A 23384-nucleotide genomic window follows, 5' to 3' on the forward strand; every position below is an offset into this window, starting at 1 on the left:
GCTGCATATTGTTGCTGCATATTTGCTTTTTTTATATTCTATTCTTTTTTAAATTGTGTAAGGGACTGTCTACCTGGCATAACGCAACCTTAATTCAGCTCAGTGTGAATGAGCTGCTGGGTCTATGCTTGCTACTGCAGAGCAACCAACTCAGATGCAAAATGCAGTTTACCTCTACTATTAGGCTTAGACTTATTTTGACTAAGCTTTAGCCTTACTTCTGGTTCTGTTATACTGACCTTTTTGCTGCTGGTCATCCAGTCTCTGTCTATAAAAGCTGAAATGAGAAAGGGATGAAATGCTGTATTGTATTGGTTAATATGTTAAAAAAATTGAACTTACCATATTTCTAGTAACACTGAAATTCTTAAAATCAAGTGATGTGACAGTATTTACAACTCCCTATCATTAGCTACTGGGTAGATACATGCATGCTCCTATGTAATTGAACTGAATGAGGAGCTTAAATTGAAATGCTTATTCGTCACACCAAGAGTGAACCCTCTCTTCACAATAAAAGTCCAGCAGTGAGAAAGGGTTGGTCTCTGCAAGAGAGATTAGAGAGAGCATCAACAGAATTTCACCACAGAAGGCTTTGCTCACATGAAATCCCATCATTTCAAGTACAATCTACTCCATCTAAAATTAGCATATATAATTGAATAGTGCCAAAGGCTCAAATAATTTACACTTAAGCTCATAGCATTTTTTGTAATGCTAAACAAACACATTATCCAAGCAGAAACACCCTCTGGGCTTTATTCCTCTCCATCCACCCTAATTAAATGGACTTGAGAACTGAGCTTGAGATATTATGATGACTGAAGATGCTCATCTGGAAATCCTGCAGCTTTTTAACACATAAAGTGGTGACCTATGTCATAACCTAGATTTGCAGATAACTGTTAGATAGCTCTTTTGTGCACTACTGTTGGTTTTGGTTTTGAATAACCATGGAAGTGGTAGAACAGTATTGCTGACAGTAATAATGTTCATTTATAGAGCTTTTCTATCCTATGACCTCAGAAATGCCTAAAATAAAGTTAGTGCTCCCATTTCGCTTAGAAGCAATGGGAGTCCCTAGTGACAGTTTAGTCAAAATCATGCAGCCAGCTAATGACAAAATCAAAAATAGCACTGAGGTAGCTACACTCAAAACCAGGACCTACCTTCTTGGTCCCTCCTGTGTTCTCAGGATGGATAATCGCCCACCATGAGCAGGAGGATCATAAACAGATGTCAAATCTGCAGACAGCTCTCCTTTGCTGAAGATCTCTAGTTTTTCATAGCATCACATATGGGTGTATTCACTCAGTGTTGATGTATTATAGCTCAGCTGGGTTAAATCCTAAGCCTTTTTGGTGTGGGTTTTGTTTCTGTCAAAAATACTGTTTGACACTTTCTGTGGTATGTTTTATGCTATGTGCAGAGTTTAGTTGCCAGAGCTGAATCTTTCCTCAGGGAAGCCTCTGTTTGTGTGCTTAATTTTTAATCTGATCTCTACTAAATGGTAAAGAATTAGTTTAAGCACTGGCAGACCCTCCATTGTGCATTATAGCAATCTGTAAGGAGCAAGTCTGAAGAAGAAGGCAAGGCAACAAAATTCAGTGATTCCATACAGGGGCTCTTTTTGCACAAGTTGCAGCCCAGCCCCACTTTTCAATCACAGCTTATTGTCTGGTAGCTGAATTATTCTAATGTGGCTGAGAGCAGAATCTAGCCAGGAGGTTGTGGTGATTGCCGAACAAATATAAAGTACACGTGCTTTTCCCTGGAGTGCGCGAGGGCTGCAGCAACTCAGCAGGTAATTCAGCCACCCTCAGGGCTTGACCTTCTATTTCACATCAAGCTATAAATTTTTGTTGTGAGTCCAATTTGAATTTTTTCATTCTTCTTCCTCATTTGTTAATAAGCAGCCGTGTGTGAGGTGCTAGGAGATATGAAAGAAGATCTGGACTTAGACCTGAGAAAACTTAGCCTTAGGTTTAGCTCTTGTATAGAGCTGCAGCAGCTGGGCTCTTGTACCTGCATGGGACTCTAGAAATGATATTTTGGACTCTGTTTCAGGTGCAGGAATCAGCTTCACATGCTTCTATTTGAGGGTTTGGGATCAAAATAGATCACTAATATAGACAGGTTTTGGGAGACTCCAACAATGTTTTGCTTTAAAAAAAGAAAAGAAACTAGCTAGTAATTGTCTGCACAGTGCTTTTGTTCTTCCATTTTGCAAGAAAAGTGTCTTGTTTCTTCAGCCCATTCCCCAAAGCAGGAACTTGCTGCCTCACAACTGGCTTTCAGCGAGGCTTCCTTTTCTCTTCTTTTCTTTTTTCCTCCCCCTGGGGGTTATAAATAGCAAGCAGTAAGAAGTGATATTGTACACAAGGCTATTACACTTTTGTCTTGGCCTGCTTAATGTCCTTGACACGTACCCATTTCACCCAGGGACAGCCACTATGCAAATTGGCTAAAAGCTCCATTAGGTTGTTCAAGGCTGGGGAAACCCATCTGTCAGTGTCTGTGACACAGCCGGGCTGGAGTCTCACATGGGAATCTGTCCTTGAGATACCCAGGCAGCTGAGTTTCTTTTAGCCTCTAGTGTTCCCAGAATCAAAAGAGATTGTTGTACGCTCTCCTTCTTGCTGCTGTCTGTGTTTTTATCGTTCCTTTTCTACCTTGATCCCCTTTTCAGAAAAGCACAGGCATAGACTGAGAATTAGCAGGGAAAGATGTGTTTTACTTCTTTCTTCTGTTGCTTTGCCGTAAGTGAACGATTATGCATATTACTTGTGGAAAATAGAACAGTAGCTATTTGTTGTCCCAAAAGAAGAACAGCTTTATAACCCTTTTCCATATTTTCCTGTGTGATCTGCTGATGACACACATGAGGTGGATATTTAAAAAAGTGTTGCTGGGGCTCAGCTGCAGTTGATATGTTCTCTGTGAGACGACCAGAAGTGCATGATAAGCTAACAAAATACCAGAGTGCACTCGTGAAAGGTTTTCACTGAGAGGATTCGAATGTGGGGCCTGGGACTGGGAGTTGCCTCTGCAGAGAGAGAAAAGCCTAGCCTCCTGCACATAGGTTTGGGAGCAGGCTCGAGCCTTTTCTGCTTGGCATCCCCAGGGAATAGCTCCTGCAACAACACTTACTGTACATCTGTTGAGGAAAACCACTTGCTTTTTCTGCTGGGTGGAGGTAAGGTGTCAGAGTAGCAATTTTGCTATTTTTTTGCTTTCTTTCTGCCGAGGACTCCATTAAAATGCCTAACCAGTGAAGCACACCACGATGGATGGTACAGAAGTAGTTGTTAAACTGCGAGTGATACAGCTAACAATGTTAGAGTGTTTTGTAATATGAGACAGTGGCAGCAAAATAGTTCAGATTTTCATCCCCGTAGAGCAACAAGACTCGGCATCCGACATCAAAAGTAGTGCCCTTCGAAGTGTGTAAGGTCTATATTGACAGGCCTCTCAAGCTCTTGATTATTTCCAGCTGGTGTCAAGTAGGAGCCCTGAACACAGAGTATCTGGCAAAACAGCTCGAGTAACTTCAATGCCCAGTGGTGTTCAGATGTATGAGATAATTATAGCTTTCTCTAGAACAGATGTTCTGTTCTTCAGTTTGGCACTTCCTTTCTTCGGCATGCAAAGAATTTTTTCTGCCTAAGCTGATGGCCATTTTGATGATACAGATACAGTTTTTTCCACCTAAAAGTAAGCAGTGTGGTTTTCTTGGAAACACTTACATAGCTACAAGAGTAGGATTTCCCTTTATCATCCTGTTGAGGAAGAAGAAAAGCACTTTTGATAGTACTATGTGGAGACTGAGGACATGAAGAGTTAATGTGTTGGTATAGCCAGAATCAGTATAAACTTCATCTTTCCAGAGATAGAAGTCAGTGATTCAGCAGTTCTCCTTCATATTGCCAAGTGCAACTTATTCAAATCATGTCATATTCTGCTTTCTGTGTTCTAAACGCAGTCACGTAGTAAGGAGGCTTTAAGATTAGCATTAGTTTAAATTTTAGACATGCCATTTTGGTTCTCTCTCTTAGGCTCCCAGTGCTTTTTTTTTTTTTTTTCTTTCTTTGTCTCTGGAGGTAACATAGACCTTGCATGCAACTCCCACTAAAAAAAAAAAAAAAAAAAAAAAAAAATCGTGGTAAGAGTGATGGTATGTGCATTTTTCTAGAAGTTAGTTGTGGCTGGTTTTACACAACCTTTGTTCTCACATTTGAGCATATTTTTATACTGCCCTAATTCTTTCAGTGCCTGTGTGAGTAGTGCAAATTTGCCAAGGGGAGCAGAGGGCTTGCAATCTTGCTCAAAGCCATTTCTGCGTTTATGTTTTTCTGGCTGTCTGGTCAGACTGCCACATCCTAAAGGGAGCCAAAACACAATTAAACGTTGGTAAGTTGTGAAAAAGCATAAATGTTTGGCCTTCCTTGTGCAAGGGATTCCAGTGCATAGGCAAAGTAGAAGATGAAGCAGAATTTTTACACACATGTTAAGAAATTGGATGCGCAAAGCTGTTAGGAACAAAGCTGCTTTGTCCTCACAAAAATTTTGGATTTAATACTGAAGTCCTGTTTGAGAAATGAATACTCCTTAGGGCAAACTCTTGCTGCAACTGTCCCTATGTGCAAGAGAGATGAGGGTGTGCCATAAGGAATATCTTCTTTGGCAGAGGAGGACGGAAGTGCAGAGCCTTTCTCACAGCAGGTCCAGGGCACAAGGGCCATTCCAAAGCATAAGCAAACACTTTCTAAATGAATGTAGAAAATTATGGGACTACATGAAAACAACAACAACAAACACAAAAAAAAAAAACAAAAACAAAAACAAAAAACCCAAAACAAACAAACAAACAAAAAACCCACAAAAAAACCACAAAAACAAAAAAAAAAACACCATTGAGACGTGTTAAATTTTCGTGGCCTATTTACAAATGTCTGAGAAACAGATTTTAATTTTAGTTGATACTCACAAGCCCATCAGTGGAGCAGCACAGGGGGACACCATTCTAAAATAGCTCTAGCAGATGCCACAATAATACAAGTTTTCCCCGCATCTCTCATTTATTTCTTGCTGTGTGTAGTTTCTTACTAAATCTGTTCCCTTGATAAATGTAAAGATGTTCTTGCCATTGGATAGAATGGCTAAGTGCAATTGTCACAAACACTAACTGGCTTAACCTTCTTGTTGCATAGCTACTGCTGCTGTTAAATATTTCCTGGGCTAACAGAGATCTTTGAAATGAGTTTTAATGGGTTCTCTTTTCATATACACAGACCATGGCTGCTAAACAATAGCAGCTTGAAGAAAAGCTATTCTAATGATAACAGCAATAGTATCAGTTATTTGGATAAACTGTCAGAGGGAGGCTGGCCATCAATGGATCACTGCAAGGGAGCTTAGAAAATTGAGAAAATTAACCTGCTAATATAACCAATACTCCAGATCTTCAGATAGGGTAATCGTCCTACTACCTCGCTTAGTGTGCAAGTGTTAATATTGGTACTAGATATCAAGAAACCTTCTATCCTGCCAGTTTTACCTTCCTAAAAAAAGGCTCTCCTTTCACAGCCTTGATTGCTTTAAATTCAAAATATGGCAAGTTGATGCAGATTTATGAAGCATCTTGGTAATCACTTCCCAGCCTTGTCACACAGTTGGTATTATTTATTTTAAAATGTATTAATTGATACAAAGTGCCAGCAGCAGTGTCTACATTCATTTCTGAGAGCTTCTGCTCCATCGCAGAGTGACGAATGTGAAGAAGGGGTTAAGTGCTGCGGCGAGGCAGTGGCCTTCTGCTGAGTGCTGCTGCCCTGAGATCCTGAGGGTTTGCATCCCCTTCTTGGTGGGACTTCCATGCTCCTCTGCCCAGCATCTCACCCCTGCTTAAGAAACCTGTCTGCCCTGGGGGACTGTGGTGGTCCTTGAGTGTTAATGTTGTCTCTCCGTGGTGATGACAAGAGCACGACCAAGCCCTTGGACCATAACCTTCTGGCAGAAGTGTCTGTCTCAGCCTACGTGGGATGGCAAAGGAAGCTGATCTTCTGATGCACCTCGTAGCTAATAAATGCAGCTAAGGCACTTCTAAGCCTCTGGTTGCAGAATACAAAAATTGCAGCCTTACATTGGACTAAGTGTTGAGAATTCTTTCTAGGTGGTGGTTTTTCTTTTTGGTAGGACTTTGTTTTTCTTTTGTTTTTCAAAAAAAGCTGAGCTTGTTTTATAAATCTGTAAATATGAATGATAGTCTGGGAAGACAAGCAGCAAGAATAAGCTAATTTGGGTGTTTGTTTGAGTAAGACTGGCTAGTGCTTATGAAGATGAAAGTGATTTGTCCTGTCTTGATTTCATTAATGAATGTTGTATGTGTATTTTAAAAAGCTCTGATCAATAATGAAATATTTCAAAAACGAATTGAAATTCAAAGTCATGAAACATAACCAGAAACAGCGACATAATTTTGTTAGTACTTTTGTTGATAATTCTTAAGTGCAGTGTAAAAAACCTAGTGCCTGGACTATTGACAAAAAATATATTGTAAAAAATAATTCTTAAACTCGTCTATTGTCTGTGAGCATTTCTTCCTTTATATTCAACCTTTTTTTTTTTTTTTTTTTATTTTTCTCTTTGTAATGAAGCTGGGCCTTATTCTTTCTTGCCAGTAGTTTGATAAATGGCTTGAGAGGAATCGATGGTGATGGCCTTGTTTGCTCCTTAGCAATTGTGTCAGGGGAGGGGATTTTGTGTTTGTTTGTTTTTAATTCCCTTTTATTGGCATGAATGATTTTATTAAACATCAGGGTCAGTTCACAAACGTGGGATGTTGGGTGAGAACTGCTAATCAAGAGGTCTGTTTTTTTTTTTAAATGTCTTTAAATTTGAACTCAAGTGTAAACTGACAGAAATATGATTGTGATCAAGTGAGTAGATGATAAATACTATTTTAGCAAGCAGGCTGCTAGCCTGTGCAACTGCCCTCTGCCAGGGCATCTTCAAGTAAAATGCTGCAGCTAATTTTATAAAAGCTCAAAATATTTTAGGACCAAAATAACCATATTTGCGATTAGGAATACTAAAATAGAAGCAGTCAGATCCCTGAGGATTTAAAACAAAAAAAAACCCTCAAAAATCTCAGTCTCTCCCTACCTCAGGTCTGCTGACATGGCTGTGGCTCCAGCACATCCTGGGTGCTGCCTTGGGAATTTGTGGCCACGCCAGAACCTTGCTTCAGGGAGAAGCTACTTTTCCTCAGCCACAGGCACAGTGCACAAGAAGAGGAGTACATGGGGCAGTTGATTGAGCTGTGCTAGAAATGAGCCAGCAAGGTGATGATAAGCTTTAGAAGCAGGTGGTCAGAGTCTGTGTAAGTGGAATCACATTAGCTCTATGCCCTCCTGCTGTATGCTGTGTCATCTTATGTAACACTGTGATATATGTCTGGGTTTTGTATGCGTGCAAAGGACTATTTATGCTTCCCTTATGCAGGAGATATAAAGGTCCTAAATGAGTTAATAATTTGGCTACACTTTCTTTTTGGGTGCAGACTGTGATGCAACTTCAGCAGATTCAATTCTGCCCTTTGTTACGTTTGAATCTGCAAATTTACTTCAATACACCTAATTTTTTTGTGAGTGCTCTGGACAAGGTTTTGAAATAAAAGAGCTGTGGCTGCTTTGCATGGCTGTTAAGACCTGCAGGGCACTGTTTAGGAAAATATGACCTGGTCCTTTATCTTTCAAGTCTGTCATGCAGCCCTCAATTAGCTGCACCTCAGTAGTGCAGGAGGGAGGGATGTGGCCTGCAGAGGAGTTTGGGATAGTCCAGGGTGAAATGTGCAACAGCTGCCAATGAGATGAATCCACTGAAAGGTCGGAGTGTATCCATGCAGAAGGATGCAAGAATAAATAGGCATCTGATCACACAGTGGTGCTTAATAAAACAGTTTGTATGTAGCAAAGATATTAAGTAGTTTGATTGAGGCCAGAAATGGTTCTGAAAGACCACATTTAGAGGTAGTTGTTGTTAGTGCTACGCAGAAAGCAAATGACAGTGCAAGTAACAGATGACACATTATGAGAAGCTGCTTGTATAAGTGTCCTTTACTAAACTATTACGGAGATGAAAGTATTTTGACTCCACCTTTAGGAACATATTGTATTTCCCAATTTATGTTTGTTTCCTATCATGTGATGAGGTGCAAGGGAAGGTGCTGCTTGCTAATTTTAGCCTTGCAGACTGTGGCTGCAGAAACCTGGCAGTTAATGCTCTGGGAGGGTGGCAGTGCTTTGAGGGAAACCAGGGCTACATTGTTCTCGATGGCACCCCTAGCAGGGAGCCACAGGGGGAGTATTTCAAAGTCTTGTTTTCCTGGTTAGTGGTGATGTACTAACAGCCTCCTACAGAAAAATTACTGAAGACTGTAAAAAGCTTTAATGAGAAAAGAAGAGCTGTTACTTTGGTGAATAAATGTAAGATACGGGCACTGAGAAATGCAGGGAATGCGTGTCTACAACTTCACAGCCTTTGCTGGTTTTTTTCAGAGCTATGGTATTGAATTGCAGGAATCACTCTGCAGACTGACTCTCACCTATACTTGCCCATTTTGCCATCAGAGCCTGAACAAACCCTGTCTTTCCAAATGTTCTGAGTCATCTTTATGCAGCTGATGATGTTTAGAAGGGGGAAGGGATAGAAAGGTTAGAAGAGGTCAGGAGACCACTTGTGGCTCAGAAGCCCTCAGTATACAGCCTGCAAAGGAACTTTTAAATTGTGTCCTCCCTGCCAGACCAGTGGATCATCGAAGGTCTGCTGGCTACAGGGGCTGTTCCAGATGTGTTTGGAGCAGGGTAAGGTCTCAAGATCTGAGATGGGAGCAGGGAAACCTGGGCTCTGGCAGCCAAAAGCTGTGGCATGGTCCTTCCCAGAGGTGCATTGATGCTGTATCTATTTCTTCCTCTGCAGCAGCATTTCGTCTGTTGGGTGTTGTAGGTTGGGGGAATTGTAATGGTAAATGGACCTCAGTGAAACATATTTATAAATAGGCTGATAACAGGTTGTTTCTATCATTGAAAGACTTTTTGCCTGGCAAGAACTCATTAGCCCAGGGTTCACAAAAGGAAATGTGGTGGCAAGCCATTGCAAACAAAATATTAGGCCTATGAGGAATAACACAGATATTTAACACCAGCAGAATTAAGAGTATCAATATACATTTTGCCTAGGATACCCTGTTTTTTTCTTTTAAGAGAAATCCCTGTGAAAAAACATTTTTAAATATAGACATTTGTTTTTAAAAGTGTGTTAAAAACATCCAGTGCTTTTAATAGCCTGTCTCTGTATTTTGTCAAATGCATTGCCACGTTAACAGTGTTTCTATTTACTTGCAAAAGATGTGATAGCAATCCCCCTGACTGTGTGGCTGCCACCTCCTCGTGTTTTTGGGGATTGTCCACATAAGACATGAGATAAAATGCTTCACATAAAATGTTCTGAATGGTAGGAAGAAGGGGGAAAAAGAACCACTGCAAAATTTTTCTTGTAAAACAAGAATGAGGACAAGCAGCCTCAATTACACTTTTTTGGTGGCAGATTTAAACCACACATATTCTTTTTTTCTTTAATATAAAATCTAATTCTAAAACTGATTCCCACTAGGAGGTTTTTAGAGTACTAAAGTCTGATGGATCAAATCACAGAAGATGTAGGATAATGATCTGTGTACAACATCTGGTTGCAAAGTGAAAAGTGTTCTGGGGATATTTACTCTCTGTTTGCATTTCTTATGCCATTTCCTAAGATGTTCCCACCTGTTATTAGCAACACCCAAATGTAAGTATTTTTGCTGCGTAGGTCTTTTGTTTTCCCAAATGGGTTGTTTCTTACAGAAACTAAGTCTCAGCTCCTTTTATCATGCTCAGCTAATTCTGTCAGGGGAAGTTAAGACTATATAGTCAGAGAGTCAGAATTTAGGCAATACTGGAATTCTTCATGAGCCTGAATTTGAATCCTGTGTTAGCAGTCATTGGCACATGGTCATTTAAACACTTGATTGGATATGTTGTGCTTTCCACAAGACCTCAGGCTTTGCTGTTTTTAGTGATAGTTTGGTTCATTATAGCTAGGACTCAATCCTGCAGTTGTCCTCAGACCCACCTGGAAGACCTGCAGCATTTTGGTGCTGACTTTCAGTGTCCCATTGCAGATGTTTTTCAAGTTTTATTGGATCAAATTCCCCAAACCTAGGCTTAAGTTGAAGTTAGCCCTTTAGTTCTATTGTGTGTGACACATTGTGTCTGACATTGAGCCAAGATATTCTGAGTACCTGGACTGAGTATGCTGAGGGAGTCAGATTCCCTTCACCATTTTAAGAAGATGATTAAAAAAAAAAAAAAAAAAAAAGGCAATTCGTTATAACTATGGATACGTGTAATTTAAAATCTTACCCAGCCTGAACTTTGATTATCTGATGGCAACTGGTGGTGGCATTAATTGTGTAACTTTTAGTCTCAGAGCTTTTTAAAGACTTTTCAGTTTATTTAATTTCAAATTATTGAGAACCAGACTGCCCTTAAATTAGTGCTGCTTTTTCTTAGAGAGTGTTTCCTTAGTCTACACTGTAGATCTTCAAAGAAGCTGAGGAATAGGATATTCAGTATTTCTAATTCCTTTAATCCAGGGATATGGCATTAATGTAAATACTACTGCTGTTGGAATCTGTGTGGAACATTGTTGTTTAAAAATGACTTTAGCAAATGAACTAAATTTGAGGTCAAAGCATAGCAAAGGAATAAAGTTCAGATGTCTCAGTTTTAGTAAATCCTTTTTGTGCAGATGAATTTGATTATAGGATGTACCTGCACAAATCACTTAGTAGTCATTTGTTCTGTAAGTAAACTTGGAGAGCTTTTAGCATACATAATACGTGAGGTGAAGGAGTTTTGTGCTGAGTAGTTCTTTCTTATAACATTAGATATACTGACAATAATATTTTCAGACAGCCTTTATCTCTAGTTGTCCAACCACTCCCCCCACCTTGGTGTTACTTGCAGTGTTGGTGAGGGTGCACTCCCTCCTGTCCTCCAGCTTGTTGTGACAGTGCCACATTGTAAACCTTGCTAAGGTCAGCATCTACCACTTTCCCCTGATCTGTGGAGCTGCTTGTCCCAATGCAGAAGTTGAGCAAGGTGGCCAATTCTTGATTGCCCTTGCTCATACCTGCACATAGTCTTGCCCCTCACATGCTTAGGCACAGCACCTATGAGGCTTTTTTCCTTAGTTATGCTAGGCTGTGGCCAGCCTGCTGATGCCCCAATCCTCCCTCTTCTGAAGAGTTGCTATGGCCTTTCAGAGAAAAGAGAGAGCAGCCTCTGGGTGACACCAGCCGGCTCCCTTACAGTTCGTGTTCAGTAACCTCTCACTGGTTTCCTGAAGTAGTTTCTAACTTAATGCTCCTCTTCCTCAGCAGCACTTCTCACCCCAGGCCCAACTACTAGGGGAAGACAGCCAAGAGGACTGGCAGCAGACCTTGCTGGTGGAAACTGAGGCAAAGAAAGCACCAAGTGCTTTCATCTGTCCTTTGTCCTATTGAGCAGTGGGCACATCTTTTCTTTAGTCTTCCTTTTGCTGCCAACACTCTTGTAGACAAGCTGGTATTCCTAACAAATTTATCTTTCTGCTCCAGCTGGTAACACTGTGTTATAATTACAAAAGTTGTAATACTTGCTAGAAGTATTGTAGTTACCACTCTTCCCCATTCTGGTTTGGTTTTTCTAATGTAAATAATTTTTCATTTTAGACTTGTACTTTTTTTTTTTTTTGCACAACATTTTGTGCATATGAGCCTATGACAGAGGCATTAAGTGGTATTAGGACTTAGAGTATTTATATGTATCTGATTTGAAATATAAACCTTATTATTACATGCCATAATTCTTCAAGCTTCTATTCTAAAGCATGGTACAACATTTATTAAGAAAATGTATTAAGGAGATTTTCTTTCTTCCTTTGCTTATCCTGATTTAACATTTGAAATTACTTCAAATATATATTCTTTCCAGAGGAAAAAAATGCCGACTTAAAAAATAAATCATGCGTGAATGAAGAATATTAAAAGGTCAAAAAGCCAGAAAGCTAGCAGAAGAGATTGGAGGCAATGTTGCAGTGCAGAAGGAAATTTAAGCTTTTGTTTATCAGGAAATATATAATTTGGATGAAAAACAGTAAATAGAGATGGTGACTTGTTTCAGGAATTTAACATATGTACTCTCTTACTCTAAATTCCTATTGCTTGCAACAGGAGTACCTCATTATCCCAATTAGTGGCACGTTGGATTTTACACCGATGCATAACGAAGCAGCTGCATCCCCACATTGCAAAGCTCTTCACCTCTCAGCGCAGAAGTTGAGGTTCTTCGTATTGTTCCTTCGTGTGGTATGGAAAAAGCACATGGCACAGAGCCCATAATGGTTTAGGCAGAGCATCTTCAGCTGAGTTTGTGTCTGTTAGTGAGACACTTGGCTCATCGTGCCACAACATTTAGCACAAAATAGTGATGATTTTGGGGAACTGAGAAAAAGCAAGTTGTTGCATTGAAATTGTATTTCTGCACTATGAGACATCCTAAGTATATCAGAAAAAAAGAGAATAGGCTGCCTTTAGCAAACTGAAAGTTAGTTTTGTGTGGATATTTTAATTGAGTCAACATTTCTGAGTGCATGAGTCAAATGACATTTGAAACTTCGGACAAGTGGCACAATCTGTTGTTGAAGAAATGGGAAGAGACTTAGAACTTACACCATAGTAAATGTAGACATTTTAATTTTTTTCCTCCTCTGCTCTGAAAACTGCTTAAAATCAGAGTTAGCGGAAACATTGAAGAAATAAGTTGGAATTAGATGGGAAAGGACTTACTGAATAATACTGGATTGCAATTTTAAAAGTGATGGGTCTTTTGCATAACTAAGCAGCAGGTCAGGTTTATCTATATTCAGATTCACTGTTTTTGAAGCCAAATTGGCATTCTAAAGTTATTTTACCTTTCAAAAAAACCTTCATAGTTTTTATTTGCCTTGTAGGAAAAATATGCCAGAATCTCACTAGTTAAAAAAAAAAAATTAGTTGTCATCTTTCAGTGACTCTGAGTATTACAAAATTTCCATCATTCAGTAGTCTTGCAGTTCCAGGACCTCAAGTCATGGCAACAAAGTGCATGCTGGGCATTAACTGCCGTGGCATCTACTTAGACAGGTGGCAAAGTACCCCTGTGAGTGGGATGATCAATTAGCACCTTTGCCTCAGTCTGCATTTGGTGTGAGTATTGGGTGTATCTTGAGAGTTTAGTGCTCAGGCTTCAATTCAACCTAAGGTACATATGACTTCCTTGTAAGATTATGAGTGGAAACAAAAGTATGGTAATATTTTGCTTCATAGATCCAAAAAAGACAATAGTGTTGGGGTTTTGTACTCACTCTCAGCATGCTTAAGTTCATTCTCAAAATCAATAAAATCTACAGAAAACAAAAAAGACTGTAAATAAATTGCGTTAAATTCTGAAAATTCCTACGATAGAACAAAGTTCTCTATTTTTTGCATTAATTATTCAGTTTATTTAGTAGATTTTGCCTCAAGTGGGTTTGATTGATGTCTGGAAGATGTTTTAATTGTAAGCTATATTAGATACTTGCTAAATCAAATAAAATTAAACAGCTTTTCCCATACTACCTCCCAAGTCTGCCACATGAAATCTAAAGAAAATGGAGATTTGATAAGGTATCGGAATCTGCAATAACAAAGTTGAGAGTGCTTATTCATCTTCTGTAGCAAATGATTTAAAGCTCATAGTTGACATCCCAGAATGTTCCTGGCATATCTTGCTCACCTTCCCATGTTCATTATATTTTGTGTGCTCCTGGGATGCCAGTCAGGTGATGCTCAAATTGCATTTCGACCTCAAAAAGAAGGTCTGGAATTCACCTCCCCACCAAGTTAAGGCTTGCAGAGTCCCGTTCCTTCAGTCTTTCCAAGGGCCCAAACAGTATCTCAGGTCATGTATAATGGTGACTTCATTATGCAGTTCTCTCTCTTACGCAGTTGACTGGTTTTAAAAATGTAGAGGAGTATCTGGAATGGGACAGAGAGGTTCTTAATGTGGGGTTTCACACCCTCAGTGAGCCCTGCAGTGAGTCCTACCCCAGCTTCCCTGTCTCCCTTAGCCTTTTTTTGGTACAGCATTCAGGGCTGCCAGAAGCATGAAGGTGACTGGCACCACCTTGACCAGTTATGTCCATAGGCTGACACCTTAATTTTAACCTGGATTTAAATTCTTACCCCCACTATATCAGTTTGCTCTTGAAGGGTTTTCTAGCTCTCCTATAAATGACATTACATACGTTGGTCTCACAAGGTTGGTCGTGTACTCTTCTTCCTAAGTGAGGAATTATGTATGAACTGTAATGACTTCTGTGGGCAATTTTTAAAAAGCTGTTTTCTGTGATGAATATGCTGCATGAGTTTGCACTGGAAGCAAAAATGTGGTGAGGTTTGTGATGGCTCATATCTTCTGCAGGCATCCTCTGGCACCCTGCCTGGGACCAGTGTGTTACTGTAGCTCGAGAGGTCTCAAAGAAAGCATGAACTCTGGCTATTGTGAAATGCCCCACATTCTGTGGTGATGATGCCACGCTGTTGTGGAAAGGAAAAGCCTTTACCAAACCGTGCGTTCCGTGGATTCTTTTGGCCACAGGACGGGAGGCACAACTCATCTTTATATATACTGGGTGGAGGAGGCAGAGCTTCCCCATGCACATCTACAAAAGATCCTTGTGGTAACATGGGGAGTTGATGAGCAACGTTCCTGGGGAGTTCTGCCATCCCTGAATCCTCCATCCCAGCAGTGCTTATGTCAACAGTGGCAGATTTCCTGCTTAATTCTTCTATAAGAAAGATAAACTTAGGAAACTTGGTTGGATCTTGAAAAACCTTTTTGGTTGGGCTTTCTTGCTGCAGAATGAAAACACATCTGCTTCTGATCTCTGCTTGCCAAATTCTCAAGTGGAGAGGAAAGACATGATACCAACATTTAGTTTCATTCTATGCTGTAAATTCAGATTTATGTGGGGGGCTTTTATTGTAGCCAGGTTCTCACAGTCGTGTTGATGCTGGGGTATGTGTGGACTGTGTGCAGAAAAGCAATGCAATGCAGCATATGCCTGCTGCATCTCATTTCCAAGATGCTTTTAGTCTGCCACATGTAAACAAATACCCCGAGAGTAAATTTAGTTTCTCAGAACCAAATGTATGTTTGTTCTTGCAAACATTTGGAAAGTTAAGTATCAGCCTCTTGGTCTGCAATTTCGTTCTTAACCTTTAAATGGATCGACAGCTCATTGTAGCCCCAAAACTGGCTATGTGGAAATGTAAACACAAACAATAATTTCTTCTTGAATTTGTCATTTCTCCTCTCTTTTTATTTTTTTTACCACAGAGTTGCTGTATCACAAACAGTAATTGCAGTCATATTTTGATCTGTGCTCTAAAATATTTTTATTAGAGGAATTGCAATATTTTATTGTCCAGATTGCTCAGATTTAGTAATTTTAAGATCTCGAGTCTGTTCACATTTAGTCTCAGTGCATCAATAAAATATGAATGGATTGGATAATGAAGCAATAACAGTAATTTATGTCAAAGGATATAGGCTATTGTTTACGAGTTTGCCAAAGTGCCAAAATACTTTATCTATAGAAAGAATTCTTCTTCTCCCTTGTGGAGAAATAAATAATGCCTCAGGAATATTCTGTCATGGGAGCCTCCTGCCATGAAATAAATGGGAGGAGACAAGGCTGTGAAGGTTATTTTCCTCTCTAGAAAATATTTATTTGATGACACAGCTCTTATTGCTAGTTTTTGGCTTTTTAATGCTAGGGACTAAATTTTGCCCTCCTGGCTGGATGCAAGAAGCCCTAAATTCAGAGCAGTTACCGTATTTTAGACCCAAACTACAGGTAGTCTGTGGATAAACAGAAAATTGCTTATGAAGGATGAGTAGCTCCATCTGTGGTATAACAATATGTGGGCAGGAGAAGGTGAAGAGCTGTAGCTGGCAGCTCTGTAGCATCTATTCAGTGACCAAACCCCAGACAGGCAATGATGGCCAGGGTATTCTCCATCTGCAAATAATGTTTCTAATTTATATGCCATTCCCCTGTCTTGGACTGGTTTTTGCTGGGGCCCATTCATCCTCAGATAAGATGATCTTCAGACTCTCTTAATGAAATGTTCTCTAATCCACTTTATTATTTAGAATTCATCACACTTCAAAACAAGCTACTTTACACCCAACTGATTTGCTTTTGAAATTTCCCGTTGATAATGGTGGTAGTGCAGACTATTTCAGTCTGTCTTACTGGAAATAGGAGATACTATGATTAGTGAGAAGATTTTCAGGCTTCCAGTGAATGTCACCCTGGCTAATGACTGCTAAATTCTCAGTGATCATGAAGATAGCCAGAACAGTGAATTGCTGTTTCTTTGTTTCATTGGTTGGTTTTAATTCAGAAAACTGTATAAAATGAGACCTACTTCATGGAGTAATGTCCAATAAAGAACTTCTTCCTCTTCCGGTGGATGCCTCGATTTCTCTGTATTGTCTATCTGTAAATATTTATAAAATGCTAAAAACTTCACAGTCATGCAGATCAGAAGAGAATTATTTTGGAATAGAGAAAATTGACTCAAATTGTGCCTATGCTTTCATTCTATAGATCTTTAATGCTTTTTACCAGGTTCAAGGGAATTGTAAGCCTCAGGAGTATTTAGCCTATTGACTTCAACAGCTTTGTCTGTGAAGCAAAGGCCTCAAATTATTTTACTGATCCATCAAATCCCAATTTCAGTCTGACTGTTGAGTGACTACTGTGTCTGTTGGAGGACTAGGCTGAGGCTTTGTTCATAATTTCCATTTTCCCCAAGTGGCCTTATTTTTTTTTCCTATGTGAAATGAAAGGGTAAGCAAAACACAATTGCACCTTTTTCCCATGTAATAAAGATATCATTTGGAATAAAGTGAGTTCAATACATATATTTCAATCACAATAGCCCTGTGAACATATAATTCTAAGGTTGTTTTTAAATTAAAAAAAATTATTAATGAGAAAATTAATTTAATTGGTATTTTATTATTTTAAATTATTTCATTCATTCAGTTTAGATACAGAATAGCAAAACCATTCTATGCAGAAATCATTTTTATCTGCAAAAGAATTGGGTTTAGCTCTAATTATTAAGCTAGACTTTAATAATATTTTCCTCATCTTTAAGTAATATTGCAATCCTTAGTAGTGTCTTTCATCCATTAATCACAGAGCATTATATATGCCTTAAGAAGGTAAGGAAGAATCATTATAGATTAGTAAACTGAGATGTAAGGAACTTAAATGACTTGCTTGGAGTAGCACAGTGATTTTGCAGTACAGAGAGTATAACCCAGCAGCTATCACTCACTGGGCTTCTTGCATCCGGCAAATCACTTTTGAAGGCCTTGGAAGGAATTCAGAGAAATCAAAATCCTCTTGAGGTGTGTTCTGGTTTTCTTGATTGAAAGAACTGTGAGGGAATAGACTTTGAACCTTATTGTCTGTGCTCATTTTCTGAGTTTACTCACGTTTTCATGTGCCATTCCTTTACAAATTGAAAATGCTGCCAAGAGGTGCTTCTACAGAAACAGCCTAGGAAGCTTTTTTACTGTGCAGAGGGGTTAGAAAACTCAGATTCTTTTAGATCTGTTTATTTTCTCTCATATATGTAGAGAAGAATCCAAAAGAAGCTCTATCTTCCAGGTCTTCATTGGCCAGATGAGAGATAGGCAATAGTCATGGCTGGATTCTGCAAGAGCACTGAATGCTCTACAGACTTGGGAAGAAAATTACAACTCGAGTTCCCTTGACTGCAGCCTTTCTAAAATACGTGGGGTGTCTGTGTTGCCCTCTTCGATGTTCATCTTTTATTCACTTTTCTGTTCTACCTGTCTATGGATGGGAAACACATCTTGCCTTCTGTTGCTGCTCCTACTGAGGAAGCAAACCAATGGCAGGAGAGTTGCTGTTACTTTGATCTATGTTTCTTTTCCCCTGAATTTCCCTTACTGCTCTGTTTTCTCTTCAACTGTGATGATTGTCTTTTGCTTAAGAGGAGATTTTCTGTTCACTCAGCTCCAAAATCCCATCAACAGACTAATAGTTGGTGGCATCCTCTCATCTTCTCTATAATTGACTTGTAAGAACTCTCCAGCTCACAAAAATTATTCCTTTGTACAGTAGAGTATAGACAGAACAGGGTTTTCCTAATGTGAGCTGTAAAGTGGTATTTGCACAATTTATTTGTATTTACTTTGTCTTATTTTATTTTCTCAATTGGAAGAGAAGGGAATTGTGTTGTAATTGGGCACTTAGATGAATCTAGCAGCTGGAAAACACTCTATTCAGAGTGAAATAGATAGTGTGTGTTCACAATTGCTTAAATAACACGTGTTTTAATGTAGGACTGTGTGTTGTAATCATTTTTTCATATAAAATATGGACTATGATAGGAAAAGTCAACATATCGGTGTTAATAGGGAATCTTTCCAAGACTTCCCTTTCAAGTGGATAAAAGAATACAAATCTGGGATAGCCAAAGGTGACTAAAAACAAATTGGCTAGTCCATTAGCATAACTGTCCAGCTGTATCCTAGGCTCTGAGGCCACTCCAAAACCACAAGCCCGACCGCCTCAGAAGCTTGCCAAGGAGCCAGCTGCTGCTAATAAAGCAGACTCTACAACTTGGCATCTGGGGCCTGTGATTCCCATCCAAAAGGAATTGTATGTGAAAAATATTTTAAATTTGTCTTTTTAAGTAGTATTTTGCTTTGGAAAGAAAATACTTTAGTCTAAGCTTGCAACTAGTGAAAAACTACCTAAGAGTACTTGGTTGCCATGGAAAGATAAATACTGTTCTTGTGTAAGGAGGTTGGATGTTGGAAGGAGGAGCGTTGTTCATTTAATATCCGAGAGGCTTCTGGTTCAGCATTTCTGAGTTATTTACATAGAAAGACCAAGGTGTATCTCATTATTCATGCTTAGCTGTGTGCAGTTTCACAGGACACTTTGTTTCAAAGAATTGAACTGTAGGGTTTAAGAAGAAGGGTGCATTCCTGAGAATGGATCAGAATTAGCACATTATTTTTTTCACTTTTAAATAATGAAAAAGGAGAAATTTCATTCATTTTTCAAAGATGAAAACAAATCCTATTAGCCATCCATGCTAAATTAATAAGCTGCTTGGAATGATCTACAAACCAGTTCATTCCCCACATACTCTCCACTGAATAATGAAGCATGAGAATTGAAAAATGAGTTGGTTGCATTGGTTATGAAAAAAATTAATGGCAAAACCAGCTCTGAATTCCAGCTCTCTTTTGAAGTGAAACATTTAGATTTTTTTTTTTTTTCCTAGCAGTGTAGGTCCTGTACTTGGTTGTGGTGGCAAAACCTCTTTTCCAGGTTTCTACAGCTGGTGTCAGGGTGTTTCGAACTAGTCTCGACAGTGGTGCGTGCTCCTTCTGGCTCTCGAGGCAGAGAAGTTAAGTGCTTTTCCCCCAGCCATGAAGGGGCCAAAAGTCAGAACAAGGCACAGATTTCCTGCTACCACATGTACAGGTGATTCCCCAGATAGTGCCCCACTTTGGCATCATCCAGGATCCTGTACCAAGTGGTCCATATCTGGGATCATCATTAGGTTGCCAGTCATTTCTTTCACTCCAGTTATTACTTGGAGATTACCAAACCAGATCCTTTGCTCATTTAGAGGCAAAGCTCATACTTCTGCCATCAGTCATATACTCAGCAGCTCAGGAAACAAGAACTGGGGGAAGCTTTCTTCTGACCTGAAGCTTTTAGTCTGGCAACCAGCCAGAAGATGTCATCAGCCTCAGTACAGGCAATTCTGTAATCTTTCTGCAGATGGTATTCTGGGGTATTGGATATGCATGGAAATTACTGTGGGCTGCTGTAGCTGAGATTTATTAGTTAAGAGGGTTTGGAGTGTAGCAGTGTTTGTTGGGCTGAGAAGATCAGCATCCCCTAAAGTGGAGTGTGGCTGCCTCTCTGTCCACCCTTAAAGCATCTCCAAGGATACTGCTGGGAACTGAGGCATCCATGTGTGCCTGTTGTGTGAGCAGCTCTTACTTGAGGGACAGCCTGTCATATGGCCTCATTCTCTGTATACCGAGGACATTTTTTCTTTTTTTTTTTTTAATAGCTATGGCATCAAAATTGGTGTAAATGTATTTTGTGTTCACTTCTACATCCCCTTTCAGCTGGCTGAGAGGGATAAAATGTCTTAAGCTTAAATTAGAATTAGGCCTCCAGTGTTTTCCTCTGTGTGAGGATAAAGATCTTATAATAGAATGAAAATTGCTCTTTGTATTTCAAAGGTAAATTTCAACTTTTTCTTTTCTTGCTTATTAAGTTGGTGTGAGAAGAGGACATATACTCATTATTCCCTGGTAAGACATATATAATAATAACAATTAATAATTAAAGTACACAACACCTCATTGGCTTATGGGAAGATCTTTCGCTGCTTTACATCATTTACGTGCGTTGAGTGTTCATGGCAATCTGGGAGGTGTAGGCTAAAGTGGTAAGAATGTAACATCGACCTCTGTTTGTCTTTTTATTTAACCTTAGCAATGCTCAAAATGTGCAAGATTAGCATGGGATATTTCCTGAGCTCTTGATATATTAAAGAACAACATGTTATACACAGTCATACCTGCTTCTTCTATGGTCCTGCAGTGCACAGAGATTTAAATATGCTTTCAGACAGGATATGATAATATAAAGATGCCTACATATTTAATATATGTTAGTGTTGCCTGTAGTGTTATCCAGCTGGGCTGTGGCCACGTCATGGAACTGATTTCCAAGATGTGTCCCCAGTGTTTGGGCTCAGTTGAGGTGGTTGCCTGTGCTGGTACTTCAGGCTGCTGCTTCAGCTCTCTATTTCTGGAAATGACATTGAAGCTTGAGTGGGTGGGGATTACCCAGTGATAAAATGTGTGTGCAGAGAAATATGATACGTATGCATTAAGTGCTTTTGATTGTCAGCAAAAGTATCTGTGCAGAGACTTGGGGAAGGGAGCTCATTGCCCTTTCTCTTTTACAGGAGATGAGAGTGAATGTCATTACTTGATAGCATGGTGATCACACTAAAACCCAGTATTTTTTCTTTTAATGGCTCCTACTTGAGTCACATTACAGCCAGGTGAGATTGCAGAGGAATTGATGTCCTGACACCTGGAGCCATGTTCCCTCTCTCCTGCTTTAAATGGGAGAAACTTGGAAGAAGGAAGGAGGAGGCCAGGAGGAAAGGCATCAGTGCAAGTGTGGCGTTTCATTTCATTGAAACGTCTGATCATCACCTGTCATTGATGTGCCCCTTATAGTCTCCAACTTTTTTTTTTTTCCTTCTAAATAAGGGACTAAACAAAGGGACTTGTTTGAAAGAGTTTAGAGCTACTAATTTAGAAATCCATCTACTAAGACTGTGATTTAGTGTATGCATAATTTTAAGCACTAAAGTAGAGCCACTGACATTAAAGGGGCAGTTGATTAGTGTGATCAGAATTACTCACAGACTTAAATATTTTCTCTGTTCAAGGCCTAAAAGTAGAACAAGCATATTAGAAGTCGCTAAAGTGTCATTGCTGCTGTAATGAAAATTGCAGATGTTTTGCTTTTATTAGTCCATTAGCATAGCATGGTTAACTTAGCATTGGTTCAACATTTACCTGCTGTTGTCACTACACATAAAGCTAGCAGAGTGTGCTGATTGCATTGTGGAAATGGGATTTTCTCCTTCTCAGCAGGCAGTTACATACTGGGAGCTCTGACTCCAGTTCCCCTGGCTGCCTATCTGGAGCTTGGTCCTCAGGATCCTGCAAGTTCTTCCCTAGATTTCAGCTTTTCTGCATAGGTCACAATGGTGTCAGGATGGTCTCCTCCTTCCAATTGCTCCTTTGTTCTCCTGGCAAGCACCCTGTGCTCTGAGTAAAAACTCCAGTGGTCAGAGAGCCAGGGATGGTTGCAGCAATTGAAATTCTTTGTTGTTGCCTCAGATCAGAGATGTTTAGGTAATTTTTCTAGCATGTGGGTGTCTTTTTTCACAGCATGTATTTACCAGTGAGTTAGGGGAGAATACTGTTTTGCCATGTGAGAATGCCTCCTTTCTTAAGCAATATGTCCCAGTTGCTGTGTGTGGTTTGTGGTTGTTCAGAAGTGGGTATGATTTTGAGAGCAGAAGGTCTTGGCCTGATCGTCTTTTCCAAACCCTGTTTCTCTATTGCGAAAGACATCCGTAACAACAGAGCGTTTTTAGGCTGCTATGGAATTTTCTTCCTCTCTCAGACTAGCCAACTCTCTGCCACCTGACTGTGTGTGTACTGGGTACTCCTCATGTTTAGAAAAGACTAACTCGGCTTCTGGCACCAGCTTTTGTACCTTTGGCTAGATACTCTTATTTGTGTTTTAGCATACTCTTAGAGCAGATTGTGTTTAATTTCTATCTTTAATGCTAGTTACTCCTTGAGTATCTGTCATTTCAGAGCTTTGTTTTGTGATCTAGCTACTTTAATTCCAAGTTAAAAAGTATAGTAGAATAATGCATTTCATAGCTATGGCTGAACCAAAAATGTTGGTTGGTCCTATTTTGCATTTGAAAGGCATTGCTGGCTGGGAGTGGGTAGAGGTGCCATAGGAGTGGGCAGCTGGAAGTGGTCAGGGAGGGCAGGACGAGCATAGCATAGTGCTGGATTTACCCAGGTAACTCACACGCTTCTGCCACGCTATTTTGCCTTTTCCTGTAACAGCCTTTTTGTTTTGCTCTGTTTCCAGCAGTCCTATGCACCAGCTCCCCACCCCATGGCTCCTCCCAGCCCCAGCACAAACAGCAGCAACAACAGCAGCAACAACAGCAGCGGAGAGCAGTTGAGTAAAACCAACCTGTACATTCGAGGCCTTCCACCCGGCACCACCGACCAGGACCTTATCAAGCTGTGCCAGCCGTAAGTGCCTGTAAAATACTCAGTGTCTTTCTGTGGGAAGATGTCAGAGCTGGCCTTCCTGCTTACACTTGTGTGGCCCCTAAAAGGCATCAGAAGCCTCCTGCACTTAAAGGTTGAGTGTTTTTCCTTTAGTTGAATGGCAAATTAATGCCTGCTAAAAACCTTCAGGTAAATGAGTTTAGGTGAAGAGAGGTGAAGGCCTTCACATTGACTTCTGTTTGCTCTAATCTGGTTGATTTCTTATGTTAAAAGGAGAATTTGCATGGC

The 23384-nt window shown here is 39.8% G+C and overlaps 1 protein-coding gene across 2 annotated transcripts in view; it reads left to right on the forward strand.

The window, feature by feature from the left end:
• Positions 1-23384, forward strand: part of RBMS3 (RNA binding motif single stranded interacting protein 3) — a 699061-nt gene that overhangs the window by 333502 nt on the left and 342175 nt on the right. For both annotated transcript variants that reach the window (XM_053978348.1, XM_053978357.1), the window contains one exon: positions 22948-23117. In XM_053978348.1, coding sequence (XP_053834323.1) covers positions 22948-23117 — 170 coding nt within the window. The remainder of the gene's footprint in view (positions 1-22947; positions 23118-23384) is intronic.

The sequence above is a fragment of the Vidua macroura genome, chromosome 1 (genome assembly GCF_024509145.1).
Source record: "Vidua macroura isolate BioBank_ID:100142 chromosome 1, ASM2450914v1, whole genome shotgun sequence".
NCBI classification, from domain to species: domain Eukaryota; kingdom Metazoa; phylum Chordata; class Aves; order Passeriformes; family Viduidae; genus Vidua; species Vidua macroura.